We start from the raw sequence: 23,986 nt of genomic DNA on the forward strand, positions 1-23,986 counted from the left end.
AACTCTTGCTGAGAAACCCTATAAAAATTGAAAGAGCAAGTTACATTACTCCAAGATACAATGGCACAAGATACACATTCCAAAAAGGAGGAAGAGGAGCATAGACAGGAGGGATTGGAGCCAAGCAAGACTGAATCCCAGCTGGGCAACCATTGAATGCTCTAGTCCTGCACTCAGTATCTGGGGAGCATGTCAGCATGAGGTTAGCTCCGCTGGGCTTGGGCAGCCCACCCAATGGCCTTGCTGGCAGCAGCCTACATGGCCTCTCTGTTGGGCTGACTCTGCTCATTGCCTGCATCTTCCCATGGCAGGCATTGCAGGCTCCTGACATCTCCAACTTCCCAGGGTTTCCATTGCAGCTTGGCTGCACACACAGCTTCACGCATTGCCCTCTCACAGGCTATTTGCAGCCCTTGGACGCTGCCCTGTTTTGCCTGTCCTTTCTCTTAAATCTTGGTGGAAGACTCCATGACCCCACCCTTGCATTCTGCGTGTGTGAAAGACCAGCGTTACGTGGATGATGCCACAGTCCACCACTGTCTGGAGCAGGGGTGAGGCCCACTTTAACAGTGGCCACTGAGGACTTTGACAGCAGAACATGGAGAAATGAATCCCAGGAAAACGATTTTTAGGTCGCCTTGTGCAAGCAGGGCACCCTGGGGCTGTCTTCTCAAGGGAAAGTCTTTGAAAGAGATTACTTTTACAACATGCCACGGCCTTGCCACTTTCTGAGATGACCTTAAACTATCTTTCCTGGTCTCTCAGTGCAGATTACTTGGCCTCTTTTTAATGCCTCTGATCTTTTTAGAAACCATGCCCTCCTTGCAGTGGTTTTAAATAAGTTCCTTTTCTTGACAAACTGCAAGTTTTTCAAATTTCTATGATATGCTTTCTGTTCCTAATTCTCACTGTAAATTTGGCTAAAATAACCAAATTGGTGCAACTACTATGAAAGCGGTATAGAGATTCCTCAGAAAACTTGGAATGGAACCACCATTTGACCCAGCTATCCCACTCCTCAGTCTATACCCAAAGGACTTAAAATCAGCATATTAGAGTAATGCAGCCACATCAATGTTTATAGCAGCTCAATTCACAATAGCTAAACTATGGAACCAACCCAGGTGTCTTTCAATAGATGAATGGATAAAGAAAACGTGGTATATATAGTCAATGAAATATAGTGTAGCAATATACACTGTATTCTCAAAGGAATAGTGTAGCAATGAAATACAGTGTAGCAATAAACCTCTGGGGGAACGCTTGACTCAGTAAAAGCAGTAAATGATATTTGGAGAACACTTCCAGAGTTGACCACTAAAGGACCACTCAACCCTGAGAACACCACAATCTGGCAAAGAACTTTAAAAAGGAAATAAATTCTTTTTAAAAGTCTTGCTAACATGTAAATACTTAAAATGACATTCAAGTGAGATTTCATACACGCATGTCCACAATACTGGACATGTCCAGAATGGAATGATGGCATTTGCTGGTAAATGGACAAAGTTGGACAATATCATGCTAAATGAAATGAGCCAATCCTCCAAAGCCAAAGGCCAAATGTTTTCTCTGATATGCGGATGCCAATTCACAATAAGAGATGGAGGGGCACTAGGGAAGAATAGTGTTACCTTAGATTAGATAGAAGTGAAGGGAGGGGAGGGGAGAGGATGTGGGGATAGGAAAGATAGAGGATGAAACAGACATTATTATCTTCTGTATATACGTGACTGCATGACCAATATGATTCTGCAATACGCACCATCAGAAAAATGATAAATTATACCCCATCTATGTATGATATATCAAAGTGCATAAATGCATTCTACTGTCATGTATAGCTAATTAAAACAAATTTAAAAATAAAATAAAAAAAGAATCCAGCAATGCCCATGCCACTGCCTGAATGCTGTGCTGCCTTGAAATTTCCTCTGCCAGATTAATTAGTCCATCACCTTTAAACGCAGCCTCCCACAAAGACTCAGGGAATGGACAAATGTGGATAAGTCTTCTTGTCAGAACATAGCACAAATGGCCGCTAGTCCTGTTCCCAATAGAGCCCTTGTTCCATCTGAAACCTCAAGAACACAGCATTTATCCTCTGCATTCCTATCAGTGTTGCATTCCTATCAGTCTTCTGAGCCCATCGGAAGGGCTCACAGCATTCCAGACTTTCTCTAGCTCCCCTCTTCAAAGGTTTCCAAATTCATCCCACAAACCAGTTCCAAAGGCTCTGAACCACACATTTAGGTATAGTCACAGCCGTGACCCCACTTCTCGGTACCAATTTCCTGTGCTAGCTAAGTTTTCGTTGCTATAACAAGATACTCTGAGGTGAACAATTTAAAAGGAGAGATTTATTTTGATGTATAGTTGCAGAGGTATCGTCCATGGTGAGTTGGCTCCTTTGCTTTGGAAAGAGCATCATCATGGGGAAAGTGTGGTAGAGCAAAGCTGGTCACCTGGTGGTGACCAGGAAGCAGAGACAGAGTAAGGTGCTCGGGTCCCAATATCTCCTTCAAGGGCAGCCCCTTCCCCAGTGACCTAACTTCCTTTCCCTGGGCCCACCGGCTAAATGCTCTACTACCTCCTGATGTGCCACAGACTGGGACCAGGCTGTTAGCACATGAACCTTTGAGGACATCTAGGTCCAGACCAAAAAGCTGTACAGGTGCACTTAGAACCTTCTCAAAATCAAAAGCTATGATTTGTTTAATAACCGGTACTCTCTCCAGGAAAACGTCAGGGGTGAAAAGTGATCTTGTCTACTTGAGTAACTTGTTTTTCTCATCTACTAAGAAGTGCTGCTACCTTTTGCTGAGTTCAGTTTTGCCATCTTACTTGATGAGTTTGTCAAGTAACTGAGGCAATGCGGGTAAAAACAGTGTAGCAATAAACCTCTAGGGGACGCTTGACTCAGTACAGCCGTGAATGATATTTGGTGAACACTCCAGAGGTGAATGTCAGGCCCCTTGTGATGCTGCTGCAGGTGGTTTGTGATGGAGCAGTCATGAATGAAGGCTCCCTCTGCCCACTGTGACCCTGACACACAGTGCCCACACCCCAACCAGCCTTACGACGGATCTGGGGCTACTTTGTAAGTCGAAGTTTTGAGGTATGGGTCTCTGAAAATAGGGTTTGTTGAGCTATATCGATGGTAACCAAAGGGGCTGGACCAGTGGGACACATTCCTAAGCCTCTGCAACAGGGTCAGACAGCAATTGCAAAACGCCCACCAGACCTCAGGGACCAGTGTAATTTATAACAACATTTTTGGGAGAAGTAACATAAATCATTTACACGGACTCTACTGTGACTATTCCGACAGGAGGGCAGGACCCCGGGAAGCAGGCAGTCATGGATAGGAGGTTCGTCCACAGAGAGGAGTTGTTGCTGCTTCCTGGTTGGTGGGTTCCCAGAGCAGAATGCAACGTGGCCTTGGAGGTTGACCTTCAGCAAATAGAAAGGGTTGTGGAGCACTTGACTGAGCTTGAAGTTCTGATTTAAAAGGGTCTTCTCCTCTCTCCCCTCCTTCCATTCGCCAAAACTCAATTTAGGACAACTCAGAATTCTTATCAAGTTACTTTCCCTATTTATATAGGTGAAGAAAAGCAACATAAGAAGAGGGTTGAGAATGAGGTGCAGTGTGTTGTGGATACAGCTGAGGAAGGGCATGTGAGAAAGCATCTCAGACTCTGTACTGACCGGAGACTAGTAATTACAAAATAACTTTTATTTTAACTTACATGATTGGGTGATGAATACAAATGCCACCAAACTAAAAGCACCCCCTAACCAAAAATAAAATGCAGAAGTGGATACAAAAGATGTGGAATTGATTACTCATGCAATATCCAAAAAAATAAAAATGTAAAAACCCAAAACAAAGAAACCCTGTAACATGTGAGACTTGACTTCCTATAGAAAGAACCATTTCAACCATTTAACGTGGACTATAGACTATGCATACTAACTACAGACTGTACAATGAGCCTTTAAAATGGAGGACATATGCATACATAATATTTATAAATATACAAATATGTACATTATAACTTCACAGTTAAAAGAACGATTTTGCCCGAAGCCTGGCAAACAAGTTTCACTTTAAAAGGAAATAAATTCTTTTTAAAAGTCTTGCTAACATGTAAATACTTAAAATGACATCCAAGTGAGATTTCATACAAGCATGTCCAGAATACTGCTGACATCCACAGTTTAAATCGCACTCACAATATTGTTCTGATACCTTGGCTACCCCTCCTTGTCCCGCTTCACAGGGAGGAAAGTCATTCAGGAACAGGCCCTGACTCCCCGGGGGGCCTGCTGCCCTGCTCCTGAAGCCTGATGCTACTGCAGCTGCTTGGCTTTTCTAGGGGCACTGGCGATCCTTCAGGGAGTCCTTCTTCCTAATTTCACGTGATTTTTACAGAAGCAGGAATGACTTTTAGTGTCCCTATGGTCCTAACCCATTAAGGATTCCACATTCTTCCACCTTGAAAGAGCATCACAGCTTTTCGAGTCCATGACTTTTGGTTTTGATTTGTCTCAGCAGCAAAATACCTATATGGTAAGAGTATTATTTTTAAAAAATGGCTCTTGTTAGGAAAAAAAATCTGTTTGGCATGGTGGTGTATGCCTGTAGTCCCAGCAATTTAGGAGGCTGAGGCAGGAGGATCACAAGTTTGAGGCCAGCCCGGGCAACTCAATGAGACCCGTCTCAATATAAAAAAAAATTAAATGGCTGGGGATGTAGCTCTGGGATGAACCCCAAATGGCCCTGGGTTCAGTCCCACTAAAAAAAAAAAATCCAAAAAACAAAAAACAAATAAAAAAGGCTTAATGAGTTTTTGGGTTTTGAGCATATGGGTATAATCTTACTAAGGTAGTTCTTAGTGATTTAGTTATCTTTTAATTATAATGAGAACACGATTTGGGAATTTTTAGGATGGACAAAAGAAACACAGAGCTTAAAAAAGTAAAATATAAAAATTAGACTCTTACAATGGGTCATTTTGCCACATTCTTCAGGCAAGCATTGTTTGAAGAAATTCTTTTTTTGTGTGCTTGTATTTAAAGCAAAATTAGGTAGCTAAAGGACCACTCAACCCTGAGAACACCACAGAGAAAAACTGCAAAGCAGATGGTATTTATAGAAATATCGCATGACAATTTCAAGCTTATTGAAATTCCAAAAAGGTACAAAGATGGCTGTTTTAAAATCCCCACTTATTAAGACAAGACGGACTCTTCCTGATATTGCCAGTCACGGTCGACGACGCGATCAGAGTTCTGCACAGCCCTGTTTTTGTGGCCAAGGGAAAGCAGAGGGGCTGTGAAACCAGACTGAGACTCCCCTCACATTGTAGGAGGTCTTCGAGTCCTGGACACCGGGTGGAAGGGGCCAGAAGTCGGGACCGTGGCCAGGCAGCGTTACCCGTGGCTAAAAGGCCGTGGCCACCTCAGCTCCATGACGACCTCCAACTTTCACACCGTCTCGCGGAAATTTGTCCAGCTGTTCGTAGGCCAGCCGCCCGTCTTCTCCTGGGTGGGACGGTGAACATGAACACCACTGAGACTTAACTCGTCATTCAAAGAAAATCAATATCACCGTTTAGGGATGGATTGTTAGGGGTTTTGCCTTGCTCCCCCCCGCCCCCAATGCTGAGGATCAAACTCAGGTTTTTGGAAACCCCCATGCAAAACACATGTTGGACCAAAGGAAGCAACTCTTTGGGGTGGACCCTGGCCCGTGTGCGTTAGGCTTCCCTGGGGGTGTACAGCCAGTGTTGAGACCTGACCTGGGGTGGCCAGGGCCCAGGGCTGGTGTGGGCGGCACATGAAGAGTGGAAGGAACCAGGAGAGATGGTCATTCTTGGAGATGCTGCTGTGTGTGTGCAGCTCAGGTGACAGGCCTCAGGGACCCTCGCTTAGCTCACGGTGGAGAGAGAGCAGCATGGCTGGCCAGTTTACACTTCCACCTTTTACTTTTTACCTTCACGGTTATTTCAGAACAGAAGGGATAAACTAATAACCCCCTAGGTACATTTTAGAGCGTTAAATACTTTCTCTACCTAAAACAGCCATTAGGAATAACTATTTTATTCTTGTTTTTTGTTTGGTACCAGAGCACTTGACCACTAAGCCACATCCACATCCCTATTTTGTATTTTATTTAGAGACAGGATCTCACTGGATTGCTTAGTGCCTCGTTTTTGCTGAGGCTGGCTTTGAACTTGCCATCCTCCTGCCTCAGCCTCCTGAGCCGCTAGGACTACAGGTGTGCACCTCCGCACCCAGCAACTATTTTATTCTTTAAACAAACATGCTGGCTAAGCTTTCTGAGCAATAAATGATATATCCAATAGCGAAATGGAGTTTTTTTTTTTTTTAACCCTGTAACTGTAAGAAAGAGGCCTAATAGTGAATGGGGTTTTCACGGTGGTTATGAATGACACGAGATTCTCCTTCCCATGATTAACATGCTATAGTCAAACTAGGGCAACTTTTTTCTTTTTTTTCCAGTTGGTTTTAGGGACTGGATTATGTTTGGAGAATTTCAGAGTATAGCTTTTAGATTTTTAGAGTGTTTTTATGGTAAAATTGTTTATAACTATTTTAAAAATATTTTTTAGTTGTCAATGGGCCTTTATTTTATTAATTTATATTCAGTACCGAGAATCAAGCCCAGTGCCTCACATGTGTTAGGCAAACCTTCTGCCACTGAGCCATCACCCCAGCCCCTGATTCATACATTTTTATGCAGCATTAAGAAAGGCTTTCTCCCCATCTCAGGGCCACCCAAAAGAATAAAACTAGGAAACATGGTCAACAGGAACCTCGTGGAGTAAAGGGAAAGGAACAGGGCTCTCTGGGTGATCCAGAATAAAGACATCAGCTCTTTTCTTTGGTGTCAGGGCCAGAGCGCAACTGAGGTGGACCTGGGGCCAGCACCAGGCCGCGGTATGTAGGAGGCACCTCTGGTATCTTGGTCAATCATTGCCTTTTGGTGGTTGCCCACCCTGACCCTGCACTGCAACCCAACCTGGATTTCTATAGCCTCTGCTTTATGGTCTGGCATTTGTGTTCTTCATCCCAAACAGGACGCGGACTGACAGACCAAGACAGCCTGGCTCCTGAGAATGATCTTCACTCTGCATCCTGAGAAAGCGAGGGGTTGCCTGGGTGTGGGGGTGCATACTGATTTTCCCATACTCCATGGGTCTCAGTAGACAGCAGGTGGGGGAAATTGCTAAAATAGGGCGAATGAAACTCTTCTTTTTAGCTTCCTTTGAGAAAATCAGAAGCCAGCAATTATGTAAAACAAAACAAAGACAAACAATAACTCACCAAGAGACAAGAGGGTTTCTGAGGCCACATTTCTGATTTCTTCCGTGTCAGACTGACACAAGGTCACCAGCATTTTAATGCTTTCAGTTGCCTATGGGGGAAATAGTTTAGTGTTCTGGCATTTAATTGGGGGCTCCATGACACATCATTTTATCACTAGCGGGAAACTTAAAAAACTTCCTTTGGGGTCCCCAAACTTAGTGATCTCTCTCAGCTGCTGTGTGCGCAGCTCAAGTGACAGGGCCAGACTCCTCAGGGACCCTCAGGGACAGACTGTCACATGAGTACAATTCCTAGGTGCTACTCCAGACCACTACACTGGAATTCCCTAGAAGGGAGCCTAGGACGTGTACTTGTGGAAAATCTGGTGACCAGCTGAACTTCTTACTGCCCAGAGCACTCCAGGTCTAGAGTGGAACACGAGTCTCCTGCTTTTCCAGAATAGAACCCGTTTCTCCTAGTTCTTTCTGCTGTATTCCATTGATTCCAAATGACACTAAGAATTCCTGTGCATATATAATTGAAACAGCCCATTGTGCCCAATAAACATGCACAATTATTTTTTGTCAATTAAGAAAAAACTTAAAAAATTATTTCTTATTCAGTTTATGCACTGAAATAAAGAAGGAAAATTAAAGTCCATGATGGGATGTCTTCTATTTTTTTTTTTTTTTTTTTGGTACCAGGGATTGAACTCAGGGGTACTTGACCACTTGCCCGCATCCCCAGCCCTATTTTGTATTCATTTAGAGATAGGGTCTCACTGAGTTGCTTAGCATCTTGCAGGTGCTGAGGCTGGCTTTGAACTCATGATCTTCCTGTCTCAGTGTCCCAAGCCACTGGGATTATAGGCATGTGCCACTGTACCCAGCTTCTACTTATTCTGTAAGCAGTTACTGAGTACTCTTGATTTTTAGATTGTCAGAGTGTTTTTATGGTAAAAATAATTTATAACTATTTTAAAAATATTTTTTAGTTGTCAATGGGCCTTTATTTTATTAATTTATATTCAGTTCTGAGAATCGAACCCTAACCCTCACATGTCACAAAGACAGGTCACAAAGCATGGGAGATTCTACAATGAACTAGACATGGAACTGGTCCAAAGAGTCTGCAGTTGAGTGGAGAGACAGACTGTCACACGAGTACTTGTGAGCGACAGGCTGATGAGGGTGCTGGGGCAGAGCACTTCAGGCTGAGGAGGGCCAACCTCTTGGGGGAGGTGGCCTCTGAGACTAGGTAGCCAAGTGTGGGGGTGGGTGGGTATGTGTGCCTGGGGCTGGGGAGTGGCTGGGCTGTGGAGAAGGAACTGACTCCAGGCAAGGCTAATAGACTGTGGCAGGCCCAAGTCCAGGGGCGGCCATGGAGGTGTTCAGAGAAGGCCTGTATCTCTTCAAGGAGAATCTTCTGAGCCACGTTAGGGGCTTCTGGTTGAATCGTAAATTCATGGCTTAATCTGGGTCTAAGTCTGAGAGCTAAGATTGCAGAAGCCCCTACAGAGCTTTGAGCAGATCTGTGTTTTGTTGCAATGTTTCTAATGTCATGGCAAGGGGGCCTTGACGCAAGCTCAGGCCGCAGCAGGCAGGGTGGCTCCCCTGTAGGTGACTAGTGCAGATGGGTGACTGCAGCAGGGATAGAGCAGAGTGCACAGGGTGGAGCTGAGGTCCACAGGATGGCAGATGAATGGATGGGAGAGGAGGCGGGGCAGGGTCACGTTGACTCCTGGGCTTTCGGCATGGCTCCCAGGAGCCTGGTAGAGGGCCCACCAAGGCACTGAGACCTTCGGTGGTGGGGTGGGTGCAGTTTGAGTGACTTCCTGCTAGAGCTATCTAACAGCAAGCTGGGTAAGAGTCAGGAGGGACCTGGAGGGAAGTACTGGGGGTCATCAGTGCAGAGATGGCGATGGAAGCCCTGGGGTGACCTCCTGGAAGACAACACGCCGGCTGAGTCCCTGGAGGAGCTGGGCATGGACTGCAAGTCATGTTTGCCTTTCCTGGAGGAGGCTGGGCTTATGAAGTAGTGGAGCTGGTGCAGGGCGCCAGGCTGGGGCAAGCCAGAGGGAGCAGCCGGGGGCCCCTGGGTTCCTGTAGCCCATGGTGACAGATGGGACACCTGAATGGGGGCCACTTTTTTGAGGACCGTGATCCCCGTAGGTTGTTTGCAGGCTGATTAAAGAACAGAAAAATGAGAAATTTCTGTTTGTTTCCATTAATTTATAAAAACAAGACTCCCAGCAAGCTGGCCAGGGATCCCAGGTCTGTGTGATGACAGATCTGCACCGTCTTGCACAGCGTGCTGCACGGAGCCCCCTCAGGAGCTGGGGGGCTGCAGAAAGGCATTTCATCTGGCAGAAAAGACCCTATCTTCTAGGAGAAAAGGGAAAAGGAGAAATCTGGTGCTCCCTGGCGTGGGTTCTGCTGGAGCTAGAACAGTGGCCTCTGCTGTGACCTTGGAGACGTGTACGTCCATGACCCCGGCTGGACCTCGGGGTCCTGGTCTTTACTGATGTGAAGTCTGAATCACAGACATCCAGCTCTGTGTGTCGCAGTGTGGCAGGAGGCTGCCCAAATAAACTGCAGTCCCGGCGGGCTTTGTTTTGGCCACCTGAAAGTCATTTTTTGACCAAGTAACAAGGAAGGCAAACTTTCCCACAGTTGTTTTTCTTCACAGGTCATTAACTTTTCTTTTGAGGAGTTAATCCCTTTCTTCACGTCCCATCAGGCCTGCCGGTCCCTGCCCCCTGCCCCGGTGCCCATCCAAGATTTTAGTAGAGTCTAAGGTGTGGCCTTCTCGTTCTTTTCTCAAGCCCCATTAGTCTTATTTTTGTGATAAAGGTGGGTCAAACATTGAATCCAGCCCACTGAAAGGTAAACTCTCTCATGCTGGGGATTCTGGCCCTTTCATTGTTCATTAACAGTTTAGCTCTCTCCCTCTCCACTAACTTCCTTCCCCTGACACAATTAAGATTGATTAACTGCTTAATAAAAAGAGTTCCATGGGAAAGGATCTGGGTGGGAATTCAGTGGCACATTGACTTTTGAGACTTCTTTGCAAATATCATTATTCCTTGCTATTTGTACTGCACATTAAATATCGGTGAAATCACCATATCATGTCTCTGTGGGATAAAATACTTTCCTAATATCGACCCAAAGGCAAACTGATTCTTACAGGTCACAGCAGAACATGATTATTTTCTGCTACTTGTTCCCTTTAACAGAGTCACATACGAGGGGGAAAGAACAACCCGAAACTACCAAGCAGCTGCAAGGAGGTGAGAGCCCCAGCTGCGGGTGTGGGGGGTGTGGGGGGGTGCCGGGGGTGCGGGGGGTGCGGGGGGCTGCTGGCCTTACCTGCAGGCTCCGCAGGGCCAGGCAGGCTGCCTTCTGCAGCTGCAGGTTGGTCTTGGTCAGTGCTTCACAGTAATAGAGCAAGGCCTGGGGGAGAAGAGGGACACTGTGAGGCATCCCACTGAAATTCGTGTTGATTAAAAGATCTCTTTAGTCAATAAATTGATCCTCTATATTCTACCAGGTCATGGACTTAGGAACATGAAGTTGAATGATACAAAGTTAGGTGTTTTTTTTTTTTTTTTAAAGAGCGATTCTTTCTCTTTATTCACCAGTTTAAAAAAAAAATGAGCTGGTTCATTAGCAAACTCCACCAGTGACTCTATTTTTAAAAATATATTATTATATTTAAATTTTTAATTGACACATATTCGTATGGATTTATGGCATAGAGTCCATCAACTCGATATGTGTGTACAACGTGTAATGGTCCAATCAGATTAACTTACGTTTCCATCTCCTTGAACATTTGTCATCTCTGTGTACTGGGAAATTGAGGACTCGATTGTCATAGACCATAGTCACCCACTGTGCCACAGAACACCAGGACTAATTCTTTCCTGTTTTCTAACCTCTCTGATTCTGGCAGTTATGGGGCCTCAGATCTAGAAACCCCAAGGGTTTGAAGGAACTGTGGGGAAGAGAAGAGTCAGGTTCCAGCAGGGAGCAGAAGAGGCCAAGCCAGCCAGATGGGGAAGGGGGAAGGGACGTCCTGTAGGCGCTAGGGTAGGTTTCACAAAGAAGATGTGTGAACTGGACCAGAAGGGTTGGCTAGATTTCTGATGGGAAGCTAGGGAGAAAAGGGTGTTCGGGCATGGTGGGAGGACCAAAGAAGGCGGTAAACTCCAGTGACAGGTGGCCCCTCAGTTGGATACGGGGCATCTGGGGGTTGCACGTTAGATTCTTTAAAGGGCTGGGGGTGTGGCTCATGGTAGAGTTTGCCTGGCACGTGTGAGGCCCTGGGTTCCAGCCCCAGCACTCCCCACCACCCCAAAAACCTTCATGCAAAAATAAATTTTCTTAAATTTACTAAGCTAATTTCTTCCTAAGTGGTTTATTAACCTGTAGTACTTAATATTAATTCAAGTGGCAAGAAGCACTCTAAGTCAGTGGCCGTGATCTGGCCTCCTACCTTTTCCCTGAAATGCTCGTTCTTGGAGGCTGCTGCCAAGTAGAGCGTCACAGCCTTGCTGACGTCACTGTCGTCCCTGGTTAAGAGCAGAGCCAGAGTCCGGAGCACCTCTTGCTGGGCCAGGAGGCTGCTGGGAGCAAGGTTGCCCACGGCCTGCAGCAGCTTCTCATCTCTCAGGGACTGCAGGGTGTGCACCATGGAGACTGGAAGGCAGGAAAGAAGGTGGGCTGTGACAGTGCAGTGACCTGTTAGCTAGAAATACACAGGTCTCCTGTGCGTCTTTAGTGGAAGTAGAACTCAACAGACTGAACACATGTGGTCACTCTGCAAAGGAGGCGTTTCCAATTACTGAGAAAAGCCCCGATGGATCAAGTAACTGTAGTGAAGTGGGGGGCCAGTCGTAGGGGAGAAAAGTGACCTTGGAGCTCTTCCTTATAACGGAAGCAAAAATAATGTGTAGATGAATTAAATAGTCAAATGTAAAAATCGACAGTGAAGGAAATGCAAGGAAACCTTGTGTGCAGTCTTTCTGGAATAGGATAGCAAACCCAGCTGCCCTGTCTTTCACTCAGACCACCTGGCAAACCCTGTCCTAGGTGAACCCCAGTCCTCGCTGAGGAAGCAGGACGGTGGAGAAACTCACTTTGTTGATTGGAATATGGGGATAATACCATAAAAAGGGGTTCTGAGTCCCATGTGGGCCGACTGGCCAGGCTCTGAGAGAGCACACCCTGATCCCTAAGTTGGTGCCCACAGGAGCCTCCACTGCAGTGGCACAGGAGAGCCGCCTCACCTTGCCTGGCCAGCTGGCACAGGTGGCTCTCCAGGTCGCTCACGCCGTGGCTGGTGAAGTAACTGCAGTACTGGAAAACCGTGACGACTTCCGAGGAGAGGCTGGCGGACAGCAGAGGCTCCGTCCGGTCCAGGATTTGAGAGACCAGGGTTCGAAACACTATTTGAAAGGGAGAGACACAGAGCAGTGGGGGCAGCTTGCTGTCTTTCATTCATTCTCTGATGGTAACGTGTCCATGAGCGAAGTGAAGCATCCCTGATACACCGCGCACCGTCTCGGCACACGGCCAGGTGACCTGCATTCTCACACACCTCCGTGACCGCCAGGCACGGGAGACCTGGGCGGCTCAGCACTCAGTGCCTCTTCCCAGTCCACAGAGACCCACCCCTCCCACCACGGGAACTAGTCACCTGCCTCCTGTCTACACAAGTGCTTGAACTTCCTGTAACTGGTGTTACGTGGCATGTACTTGGAGTAACTGGTTTCTTCCACTCAACAAAGCATCTGTGAGGTTCACTCAAGTTGTTGCTTGTAGCAGCAATATATTCTTTAAAAAGCACTAGGTAATGCCCTGTGATATGGTTACATTATGATTCATCCAATCTCCTGTCATGGGCACTTGGGTTGTTCCCAACTTTCAGCTCCTGTGAATAGAGCGGCTATGAACTTTCCTCCCCAGGGCCTTCCTCCTGAACATAAGCCCTCGTTTCTCTTGGAATGTTCAAGAGTACAGCTTCTAGATGGTGGCAGAGGAGCATATCAAGTTTTAGTAGAAACTGCTAGTGTTTCCCCAAAGTGGTTGTACCATGTGACACCTTAATGAAAAAAGTGTCCATGGGTTCTACATCTTCAGATGTGAATCAAAAATATCCAGAAAAAAAGTTGTAGTGGACATATACAGACATTTTAATCTCGCCATCGTTCCCTAAGCGATACAGCACATGGCAACTCTTCACACGGCAGCCACGTTGTCTTAGGTGCTATAAGGAACCCAGAGTACACGAGGGTGTTCGTGGGTGATAGACAGACACCACGACAGTGGTACCAGAGCAGTCAGTGGGCACCTGCGATTGGGCTGGCAGGGTGTCCTGGGACAGTTCCCACAGACACCCTACTGTTAAAACCTGTTCACCATCTTTCTTCCTTAACCCTGCGTGAGTGGATGAGTTTGCCCTGTGGCCGGTGTGCACCCTTCTTCAGGCCCAGGCTGTAGGGCAGCTGCAGGGGTCCTTCCACGCCCACTCTCACACCGAGGGGCAGACCACCTCCCGCTGCCTTACCACCTCCCACTGCCTTACCACCTCCGCTGCCCTACCACCTCCCGCTGTCCTACCTGGGTCTGCGAGTCCTGGGTACTCCTTGTTGACAGTCCTGGCAAAGCTGGCCTCCAGCTGCTTGATCACCCTGTCGGCAGAGCTGTGGTACACCCCGGCCGGGCCGCAGCACTTGGTCCAGAAGGACAGCAGAGACAGCTTTTTGTGAAACTCTGGGAGGGCTGGAAGAGAAGAGCGGCCCCATCCCAGGACACACGTTAAATGAAGACAACGAAGACGGGCCCCTGGGTGGGGCGGGCGGGGCGCTGTCAGGGCTCTCTTTTGTTGAGGGGTTTGCCGTTGGGACAGGAGTCCTCTGCAGCTGGCAGGTGGACAAGGACAGGAGGAGGAAGCTTCCTGCCCGGGAGCGAGGACAACAGAAAAACACGGCTGTTGGCCTCAGTGACAGAAGGCACAGTGGCTCTCCCCTGGGGACACCCGGGCATCTCATGTCCCCTAGCTTACAGGATCAGGACCCTCACTCCCCGGGTTTCCTGAAAGGCATGGGATGCGGCCATGGTGGCCAGGGGAGTTCACCCTGCCTGGTGGCCTCAGACAGGAGAGTGGACAGCAGAGGGCAGCTGAGTGTGTCACCGCTGTACTGCTGAGTGGCTGAGACAGTGGGATGGAGAGGAGGGGACAGTTGCTTGCAGCCTGAATATCTGTCCCTGCTCATGCCCCTCAGGGCCCGCCAGCGCCCTGCTCCCAGGAGCTACACTTGAGGCAGACACAACAGGAGAACCCTGCGGAGGCCCAGGCCTGACGGAGGTTCCAGAAGACCCTGTTGCCGCCTTCTGAGGTGAAAGTAGAAACTCTTCCCAGGGCCAGACCACAGGAGCGCGAGGCGCCTCCGCACTCAAGTTGAGCTGCCGAGACTCAGAGCCGGGGCCTGTCCTGCAGGCCTCGGCCCACCTCCGTCCACCTCTGCCCCTGGACAGCGCTATGGGGGACGTGGCCAGCTGCATGGCCAGAGTCCTGGTCATCTGTCTGAAGGCACCCTCCTGGACGTGCCTGGGGTGATGCTGCTTCTGTTCACACTCGGGCCCACTCCTGAGGGAGGCCCTGCAGAAGACGCCAGTGTGTGGGGGCTGACGGGAGCCCGCAGCCCAGACGCTTCCCTGTCTTCCTGACACGGCCGGGAGCAGTGGGCAGTGGGTGGGCAGGGGTGCCCACGCCCCTGCCAGCAGCGGGGAGAGGCAGGGCACAGTGCAGTGCCCCTGGGGACAGAGGCTCACCTTGCACGACAGAGCTCAGGCTCCCCGCCTCCTCGTCACTGACGGCCGCGAGTCTCCCCATCACTTGGGTCTGTCTCGAAAGCTTCTCTAAGAGGTTTCTTGCCACAAAGGGGGTTTTGCTGGAGAAGACAACTTGCTGATAAAACAAACAACACGGCTGTTTCAGTTAAGTAACGTAGAGAGCTCCTGCTCCCAGCGCCTCCTTCCCAAATGTGCTGTGGATGCTGGAGGCACTCACGCAGGGCTGTTGGTCCATCCTGGTGATGTCCCCTCTCCCTGCCAGGCACAACAGCTGTCCAAGTCACACCTGGGTGTGCTACTTTAAACTTTCTTGGGGGTGATTAGGATTTAGCCCAGGGGCGATTTATGACTGAGCCCCAGCCCCAGCCCTTTTATTTTTTATTTTGAGACAGGGTCTTGCTAAGTTGCTGGGGCAGGATTTGGACTTGAGACCTGCGTCTCTGGGATGACAGGTGTGCCCCAGATGCCTGGCTCACTTTATCCGCAGTAGAGCTACCAGCTACCGTGCAGCTGCTTTCCCTTCTCTGCCTCATAAATCTCCTCCTCGTAGAAACTCAGCTCACTTAGGTGGTGTCTTGGTGTGTGAGCAGAAAAAGATCTGTTTGGAAAAATGCAGTCGATTTTCATAGTGTGCTTTTGTTTTTTTGTTTTCAAGATTGTCTAATAACTGTAATTGCAATCTGAGCTCTCTCACCACGCTTAGTGAGTGCTCCCTGTGGGCCTGGCACCAGCCTCCACCCCGTGTGGGCACCCAATGTGGCAGTCCTATTGATGACCCCATTTTACTTAAGTAATCTGCCCAGTGTCCTACAAGTGGTGTTTTTATTCATGTGCCCTCACAAGCACAAGGAGGCATAAGAAAGGAGACACAAGTCACTTGGTGTTGACATCCCTTTCCCTTCTGTGCCTCTCAGGACCTCCCTGGCCACCTGCTAGGCACAGAGGAAGGCAGGACACAGGGATGTGCTCCCAGGCTGAGCCCTCTAGAGCAGTCCCACTCTAGACAAATAGCACTTCAAACCAAAGTCTAGCAAGCATGTGCTAAAGTCTTTCTTGTTAACTGAGTAAAATAGAAGCATATTTATTAAAAAAAAAAAAAACATTTATTGTGAGTGTGTTTCTTTGGGAAGGCCCATTTTTATCTCTCTATGATCATATACCAAACAAGTGAACCCACCAATTCAGGAGTGAGTGCAAGTGAGTCAGGTTTGCATTCGCCCCTCCTTCAGTCTGCGTATTTATGCCCCCTCTTTCTTTTTCTAGCATGGCTCTTTCCCACAGAAGACTTGGGTTGATCAGTCTTTGGGAGAAAACCTCCCCTGTCATGGAAGAGAATTCTTATGTCTCTGAAAGTAACTATTTTACCTCTAAGAGGTAAACAGGTGGTTTGCTCTGCATGGTGTCAGCATCAGCAAGGACAAAGAGATATGAAAACCATCCCATTCAAAGGGTTGGTAAATAGTGAATAGCCATAAGTTAATGAAAACGCTTGTCCGTTTTGATCACAGAAGAATATCACGCTTTGTGCCAGGACGGTTTTTGGTACTGTGGTTTGTAACCTCGACACCTAACAGCAGAGATCAAATAGGATGCTGGCCGAGCTGTAAGTGCCAGCCAGCTTCCCAGAGCACACAAGCTGCCTGTGGCCATGGAAAGCTCCTCACAGGTGTGGAAAACACGATCGTCTCCGTCTCATCCCAGCCGAGGCACTAAGGAGGCCATGCTGCCCCAGGACCCGGGCTCCCTGACTCTGCCCCTGACTCTGCACGAGCCAGCTCCTGCTCTCAAGACCTCAGCTCCTCTCCTGCCAGCACCCTCCTGGGTGGCCGCGCCCCCCGCCCCTGTCCTACCCTGTTCCACATACATCCAGCAAGCTGAGAGAAGAACAAGACGGGAGAGAGAAGCACCAGGCGAGGAGGAAGCGTTTACGTAGAGGCCTTGGGGCAAAGGTCTGTTGGGGCAGCCGAAAGTCTCCTGGAAAGCATTTCAAAACCTCGGCTCCTCTGCTGCCAACCTTGAGGGGCAGAGTTTGAAATGAGAAGAAAAAGCAGCTCTACGCTGCGCCAGAATGAGGCTCAGTGGTGATGAGAGGACCTGAGGAACGTGGCTGCCCACTGCTCGCAGGCGATGCCAGCTCCAGACCTGGGGTAGGGCAGGTGCAGTCTTCAGCCTGGGCTCTCGGCTCTTGCAGGGGTGGGGGTGGGGCGGGACATGCATGTGACGCTGATGTCCACACATGTTCACTAATGCTGGCTTTCCCACTCCCTCTGCATGCACAGACCTTGTCCCTTAATCAAGGTCCCCTCATCTACTGCCAAGGGATTTAGAAGAGGGAACATGTCGTATTCTACCTGCTACCTTTTAAGGCCCGGGGATCTGGGTTCTGAGATGGGAGACCCGGGGTGAGGAAGGCAGGGCACGCCATCAGAGTTTTTGAGGTCGTTTATACCAGAGCAGGGCTGTTCTCTTATTCCCAAATTCTCACTTCCCTGCAAAACCAAAGCCGGAGGCCTGCTTTCCTGCCACCTCAGCAGCCTGGCTTCCCACCTGGACGAGCTGGGTGCAGTACTGCAGGTGCCGCACGATGGCGATGTCCAGGCTCTCGTTCCCGGTGGTCAGCGGGAGGGGGCTGCCTGCCACGCTGGTCCCCACGCCTGTGTCTTCGGTCAGTGCCTCACTAAGATGCCCCCTGGCTTCTGGGTGAACCGACCTGTAACTGGTGAAGCAGGGGGTGGGTGAGACGTGAGCCGTTTCCTTTGTGTACAGACCACGAGCCACGTCGGCCGGCTGGCGCCAGGCCCCACGCGCCCACTGAGTCCGCCTTCCCTCGCCTCCTTTGAAAAGCAGAGGGGCCTTTCAGAAGCAAGCACTCAGCCTGCTGCTGACCGGCCCAGCATCAGAGGACCAAGAAAATGCATTGCCCTAGGGTCTCCGGCGCGTCTCCAGCAGTGAGCCACGCACGTGCCAGGTGTCTCCCGAGGTCTTTTGAGTCGGGCCCTCACTGTGTGTTTGCCCCACTTTCCTGCTCTGTTGGCAGGGCGATTTGCCAGATTTTCTGGGATTAAGTTGTCCTCTGTATCGGTGGTTTCCCAAGAGTAATGGCATTAAGAAATAACCTGTCACGGCCTTTTCCTGGCCCCAGATCAATTGCTTCTTGAAGACAAGGCAAAAGGAGGGTGGCCAGGAGGAAAGAGGAGACGCTCTACTGGGGACAGAAGCTAGAAGGTGTCGAAGTGCCCAGAGCACAGCCGAGTCCTGCCTCCTGCTCTGTGCAAGCCCCACGTCCCCCTGCCTGAGGTCTTATCATGATGGCACTGATGTCATCCCATTTTATTCTGAAAGTGAATCTGTGTTGGGAGAACGGAACAGGGAGCCTGGAGAGTGTCCTGGTCACCAACAGGCAGCTTCTGCTTCTCGCCTCCTGCTCCTTTCTCAGTGCCCACCATGCAGAGACCCTCACCCAGGCTTAGCAGCTTGGAGGGCTCTGCTCTGAATCACATTTGCCTCCAGGGGAAGATGCTCAGCTGTGTCCAGGTGGTTGACACATGGTTCACACACACACACACACACACACACACACACATGTGCACACACACACATGTGCGCGCACACACACACACACATGTGCACACACACACAGAGTTCTTTTCTAATAATTCTGATAATGTACAGTAAGACTGATTGAGTTAGATACATTTAACATTAATGTTCTGTAAACTGTACAAAAGAAATAGTGTTTTTGTTATTAAATGCTTCCTTTAGCAAGAAGAAAAACAGTTTAGACGGATGCCTGGCTGTGATGTGTCACATAGCTAACGAGTTACAGAAAAGTTTAGTGAGGAAGTATGACGCCAATTCAGTCAAGCTAGACAATATGCAGAAGCAGAACTTAAATATTACATTTACTCATTAAATTTGCTTTCATTTTATGCCCAGTTTGCTCAAGGAATAAATTCTGGTTCTCAGGTTGTATTTTTCTTTGTTGTTGTTTTTATCTTAGGAAAAGAAACCTTCTAGGAACAACAGAACCCCAAAACAATAACACCTCCCACAGAGAGAGCTGTAAAGGCTGAACAGAGAGCTTTGAAGATGTATTTATGTCACAGTGTCCCAAAGGCACAATGCACCCCTTCCTGGGGGGAGTGTTTGTGTGTCTTTCTCGGTGACTGAGGGGCAGGTATGCCCATGGTGCTTGTCTGCCTTGGTCTGAAATCTCAAGATGCCCCCAGGACCTGGCTCTGAGAACCTGGCTCAGCTGCTCCAGGACCAGGCAGAGAAGGGGACCTTTCACCTTCAGGCTCCCCCACCCAGAGGTCCCGTTTTCCACCCCGCTGTGGACAATGGCAGTTATTGGTTGTGATAGGACCTGGAGGAGCTTAGCCATCTGAAGACTCGCTGGGTGAAGGGGCAGGCAGAGCAAAGCCCAGCAAAGCCAAGGGCCGGGAAGGAAGAGGGCTCCAGGTGGGACCGGTCCGCAGTTCTCAAGCAGTGTACCCAGCGGGCTGGCGAGAACTGCACGGCAGGCTGCAGACCACATGCATACGCAGGACGCACACGCACACGGGACTCATCCAGCCATCCCCTCACTTCTGGGAGGGAAAGAGATCTGTCGTCCCTTCAGCAACCCGGAGGAGGTGAAGCTGTGCTTGACTGGCAAAAGGAGCCAAGTGCCGCCAGCAGGGCCGCGTGGGAGCTGTGCACCGGCCCCCCCGCGGGTGCACACGGTGCCTTGTCCCACTCACCTGCTCCTCTCGGGCTCGGTGTCTGAGAACACCGAGTCAGCACCGCCGCCACGGCGTGCCTCCTCCCCGTCCTCCTCCTCATCAAAATCAGAGGTGTTGAGGAAGTCAAAGCTTTCTAAAGCGCTTTCCACCGTGAGGCTGAGGCTGGAGGATCGGCTGCGGCTCACCGAGGGCTTGCACTGCAAGGCAGAAGGCACCGGGGACATGAGCACACCTGCAGGGAGGAGCTGGCACCTGCCAGAGGCCACACTTCAGCTCTCCTTTATCAAGCTTTTATTTTTTATTGGCATTTAAAATCTTCATATTCCAAAAAGAAGTACAACCACAGGTAAAAATGGCACAACAGCTGGGGTTTGTTCCAAAATGATCCAGAGAGAGACACACAGGTAGAGGAACGGATAAAACAAGACTGGCCATGAGCTGACCATTGAGGACCAGTGTGGATGTGGGAATGTGCACATCCACTTCTGTTTGGAATTGTTATAATAAACATTTTTAGAAATGTCAACCAGAAATTTTTGGGAAACAGAAAGGCTATATTCCCCTCTACCTCGTGCTCATCCCCAAATAACACACAGCCAGCCAGCCCCCTGCAGGGTCACATGCTTATAGTTCCAGCTGCTGGGGAGGCTGAGGTGGGAGGATCACGTGAGCTCACTGGCTCAAGACCAGCCTGGGGCAACACAGTGAGACCCAGCCTCCAAAAAAACAACAAATCAAAACCCAGCAGATGAAATTTAAGGGACACCAAGTCAATGCTGATTCCAATCTCTAATTTCAAGTGACCATGTCTTCAAAGTCCTGAGACCAGAGCTGACTATCTAAAGCACCTGGCTCTCCAGGTAGTCCTGGAGGCAAGTCCCAGAACACAAAGCCACTCTGATTCAGGGAGCCCACACTCTCTATGGAGAAGGCCTACAGCTGAGGTCACAGGCACAGCGTGTGGCTTCTTGAGCACCGGGGGCTGAATGAGTGATATGGGCGTGACAGGAAGCAGCCTCACTTCCCTGAGCTTTGCCTTGAAAGGAACGAGCCCCACAGCCTCCCTGGCCAGGCCCTGGGATGTGGGGCCTGAGGCTGTGTGGCAGGACATGCGCAGAAACATGACCCGAAGATGACGCCAGGGTGACAGGCGCAGAGAGGGGAGATGGACACCAAAGGCTCAAGAGGACGCTGGGGTGGACGGAAGGGGTCAAGTCCTGGCAGGGAGATGCGCTACGTGTCCTCCACGCTGCTAGCTGGCACTGCTCGATGAGTTCCCAGCACAAGGCAGGAGGGGCCTTGCAGGGCTCTGTCTCGGGCACTTAGGATGGCCCAAGAGCACAGGGGGAACTTCTGTCGCTGCTTTAAATCATAGTTGCTCCACTGGCCCTCAGGGATCTCCGTCCAAGAGGCAGCTTCGTTTAGTTTCTGATCCTCAAGATGTTTTAGCACCCTAGGAATGTGGGAGGGGGGAGAGAGAGAGCTTTGTCCAGCTGATGCTTTAACTCTGGCTGGATGCAAAGCCACTTGCCCCAAACCCTCTGGACACCTTCAATCTCAAGGGGAGACTCAACCCGCGTCTGGGCTCTTTTTTCCTAAGCTTGCTATCTGTACAACCTGATCTTGTAGAGGATGGATAGGTTTGGGTATCATCTATAAAGAAGAAAGGGGTGGTTGAGGATTTCACTAGCAAGTTTTGGAACAAATGGAAAGGAATCCATGAGCTCCAGCCTTTCGTAAGACTAATGGATGCCGTGCGTACTGCTTCTGGATGGACTGAGCAGCGTCCTGGACTCCTGGAAAGGAGCTGCGACCCCCACAGGCTTGCTAAAGGCATTTGCTTAGGTGGGGTCAATTCATGTCTGAGGTCTTTTCTTTCTGTGGGCTGGGCATTGAGCCCACGACCTCCTAAACACTAGGCAAGTGCTCTTCCACTGAGCTACAGCCAGCCCTGTGTCTTAGCTCTTTGGCTCACAAGGCAGAGCCGGTCAACTGTGCAGAAAAGATGCTCAGTGCAGGATCAGATCAGCAGCCTCCATGCCCAAGGCCTCAGATGGTGCTTTGAGCTATGAGTACTGAAAGCAGATTCCAATGCCCCTCCCTGTTTCTCAGAGCTATGTCCACAATGGAGCTAACCTGTCACCAGCATTTGAGGACCTGCAGAGTCAGAGGCTAACTAATCATCTAGGAGGGCACAAGTCCTCTCCAGGGCTGGGTCAGTGGGACTCGAGAGAGTCAAGAAAGCCGTGGAAATGGAGATCCAGATGCCAGTGGCAAGGCCACATCTGAAAACTGCCACACAGAGGCTGTGGCCGCCTCTTGTGGCTGATTCTCAGTCTGCAGCCTTACTTTTAAGCCTGTTCAATACAACAGGTCCCCATGGAGTTGCTCTTTCAAGAAAAAGGATCCAAGTTCCCTTCTATATGATCATAAGAATCAGAGTCGGAAAGCAAATAATACAAGCAGTGGCAGTGCGATTCAGGGCACAAATTCAAGCTCTGTCTTCATGTGTGGCATTTTAAAAAATGTTAATCCACATGCCAGGGGAAGACGGATCCATTCTGATGTAGCAGAGATGAGGATCTTGTTCTCAGACCTCCCACCCAAGAGGAATCCGTCCCATTACTCTTAGCGGATCACCATGGATGGAGAAAAATATCTCTGGTGAACTCTGGCCTTCCCTGGCTTCCAGAGTGTGATGGCTGACTAAGTGCTGATCTGGGGTCCCAACTTGCAGATGGGAGGTTTCTTCTATCAGAGAGCACCGCTGGAGGACAGCGTGCCGTGGCTCTCATGCTGGGGCTGACCAGCTGGGACTCCCACTAGGGGAGGGCTCCTCTACTTCCTGAGAGGGACCCTGTCCAGTAACATCTGTGATGCTGTGCTGGTCACCATGCCAGCATTTCACTTTTAGGATTAGAATGATTAGCTCTGGGACTAGACCGGTTTGGACATTCTTATGAGTTTTTAAGTGAGCTCCTAATCAGTTTAGTGAAGTTGATCTGTTGTCAGGGAAATAAAAATAGATATGCCTAAGTGGCATCAATAATCACTGCCATTTACATGATGATCACCTCTTGATCCTGCTACTGGATAGGACTTAGAAGAAGGAGGAGAAGGAAGAGGCGGAGGGGGAGGGGAAGAAGAAAGATGTGCTATCTTAACAGATAGTTGGTTTAGGACAGCTCTCTGCAAACCTAACCCAATGTCTCTGAAAAGGCACTTACTTTTAGAATATCATCCAGATGCATGACCTCTTGGTTCAGATCCTGAAACTCCTTGTACTCCTCCTTATGTGGTTCTAGAGCAAGAAACAGCCCACTCAGGGCATCCTCCAAGCTGCCATCCAGGAAGGACTCCCCACTGGCCGAGTCCTCAGAAAGCAGACGCTCTGTGGCTGCCGGAACCTCGGCCGAGGTGAGCCTCTTGACCAGCTGCTTCGTGACATTCCCTTCACAAGTGTCCAGCTCCACGGGCTTGAGCTCCGAGGCCTCATCCGACTCTTGCAGAAGGGCCTCGGCGACTGCATTCTCAAGGAACAGGCGATCAGCCCCCAAAGCCGTGGCTGCGGAGGGTTTCCTGGGCTCCGCTGGGCCTTCCTGCAGAGGTGACTTGGGTTCCTGGCCTTCTCCCGAGGAGTTCCTGGAAGATGCCCAGCTGCCGTCATCCCCTCCCTGGTCCTGGGAGGGCCGGCCGGTGTGGCTGAGCTCTGCAGGGGTGATGGTGATTTCTGGATTCGCTGAGCCCGAGCTGGAGGGAGAGGCTGCAGGGCTGCAGGGGAGGGCACAGTCCCCGTTGGGCAGGTCACAGGAGCTGAGGGAGAGTGGCCTTTGCTCCTCAGCTGTCTTCCCAGTTTCAAAGATGTCATCGGGCAGATTCGCCTGAGGATAAAGACAGCCGTTATTCTCAATACACATGATGCATTAGGCAGGGTTTATTTTCAGACAAGATGTAAGGAGTCAACATGAAAGAGCTAGAACTTTCACATTGTTGTTTTATTCCTCGATGGGCGTGTGTGTGTGGGAGGCAAAAGAAAATAAGCCCCTGGAAACTGCCTAGTTGAAT

At 49.6% G+C, this 23,986-nt stretch overlaps 1 protein-coding gene across 5 annotated transcripts in view; it reads right to left on the reverse strand.

Moving 5' to 3' along the window:
* Positions 1 to 3,721: 3,721 nt before the first annotated feature.
* Positions 3,722 to 23,986, reverse strand: part of Ripor2 (RHO family interacting cell polarization regulator 2) — a 176,685-nt gene continuing 156,420 nt past the window's right edge. For 3 of the 5 annotated variants that reach the window (XM_027948103.3, XM_027948104.2, XM_027948106.2), the window contains exons 13-22: positions 23,149 to 23,802; positions 19,940 to 20,118; positions 17,745 to 17,913; positions 15,177 to 15,312; positions 13,962 to 14,123; positions 12,629 to 12,787; positions 11,836 to 12,038; positions 10,707 to 10,790; positions 7,354 to 7,444; positions 3,722 to 5,547 (exon numbers count right to left, since the gene is read on the reverse strand). In XM_027948103.3, the coding sequence (XP_027803904.2) occupies positions 5,447 to 5,547; positions 7,354 to 7,444; positions 10,707 to 10,790; positions 11,836 to 12,038; positions 12,629 to 12,787; positions 13,962 to 14,123; positions 15,177 to 15,312; positions 17,745 to 17,913; positions 19,940 to 20,118; positions 23,149 to 23,802 (1,938 nt within the window). In that variant the 3' untranslated portion in view covers positions 3,722 to 5,446. Of the gene's footprint in view, positions 5,548 to 7,353; positions 9,958 to 10,706; positions 10,791 to 11,835; positions 12,039 to 12,628; positions 12,788 to 13,961; positions 14,124 to 15,176; positions 15,313 to 17,744; positions 17,914 to 19,939; positions 20,119 to 21,265; positions 21,375 to 23,148; positions 23,803 to 23,986 lie in introns of those variants that run through there. The other 2 variants (XM_027948105.3, XM_027948107.3) reach the window with 2 other exon arrangements.

The sequence above is a fragment of the Marmota flaviventris genome, chromosome 6 (genome assembly GCF_047511675.1).
Source record: "Marmota flaviventris isolate mMarFla1 chromosome 6, mMarFla1.hap1, whole genome shotgun sequence".
Lineage (NCBI taxonomy): Eukaryota > Metazoa > Chordata > Mammalia > Rodentia > Sciuridae > Marmota > Marmota flaviventris.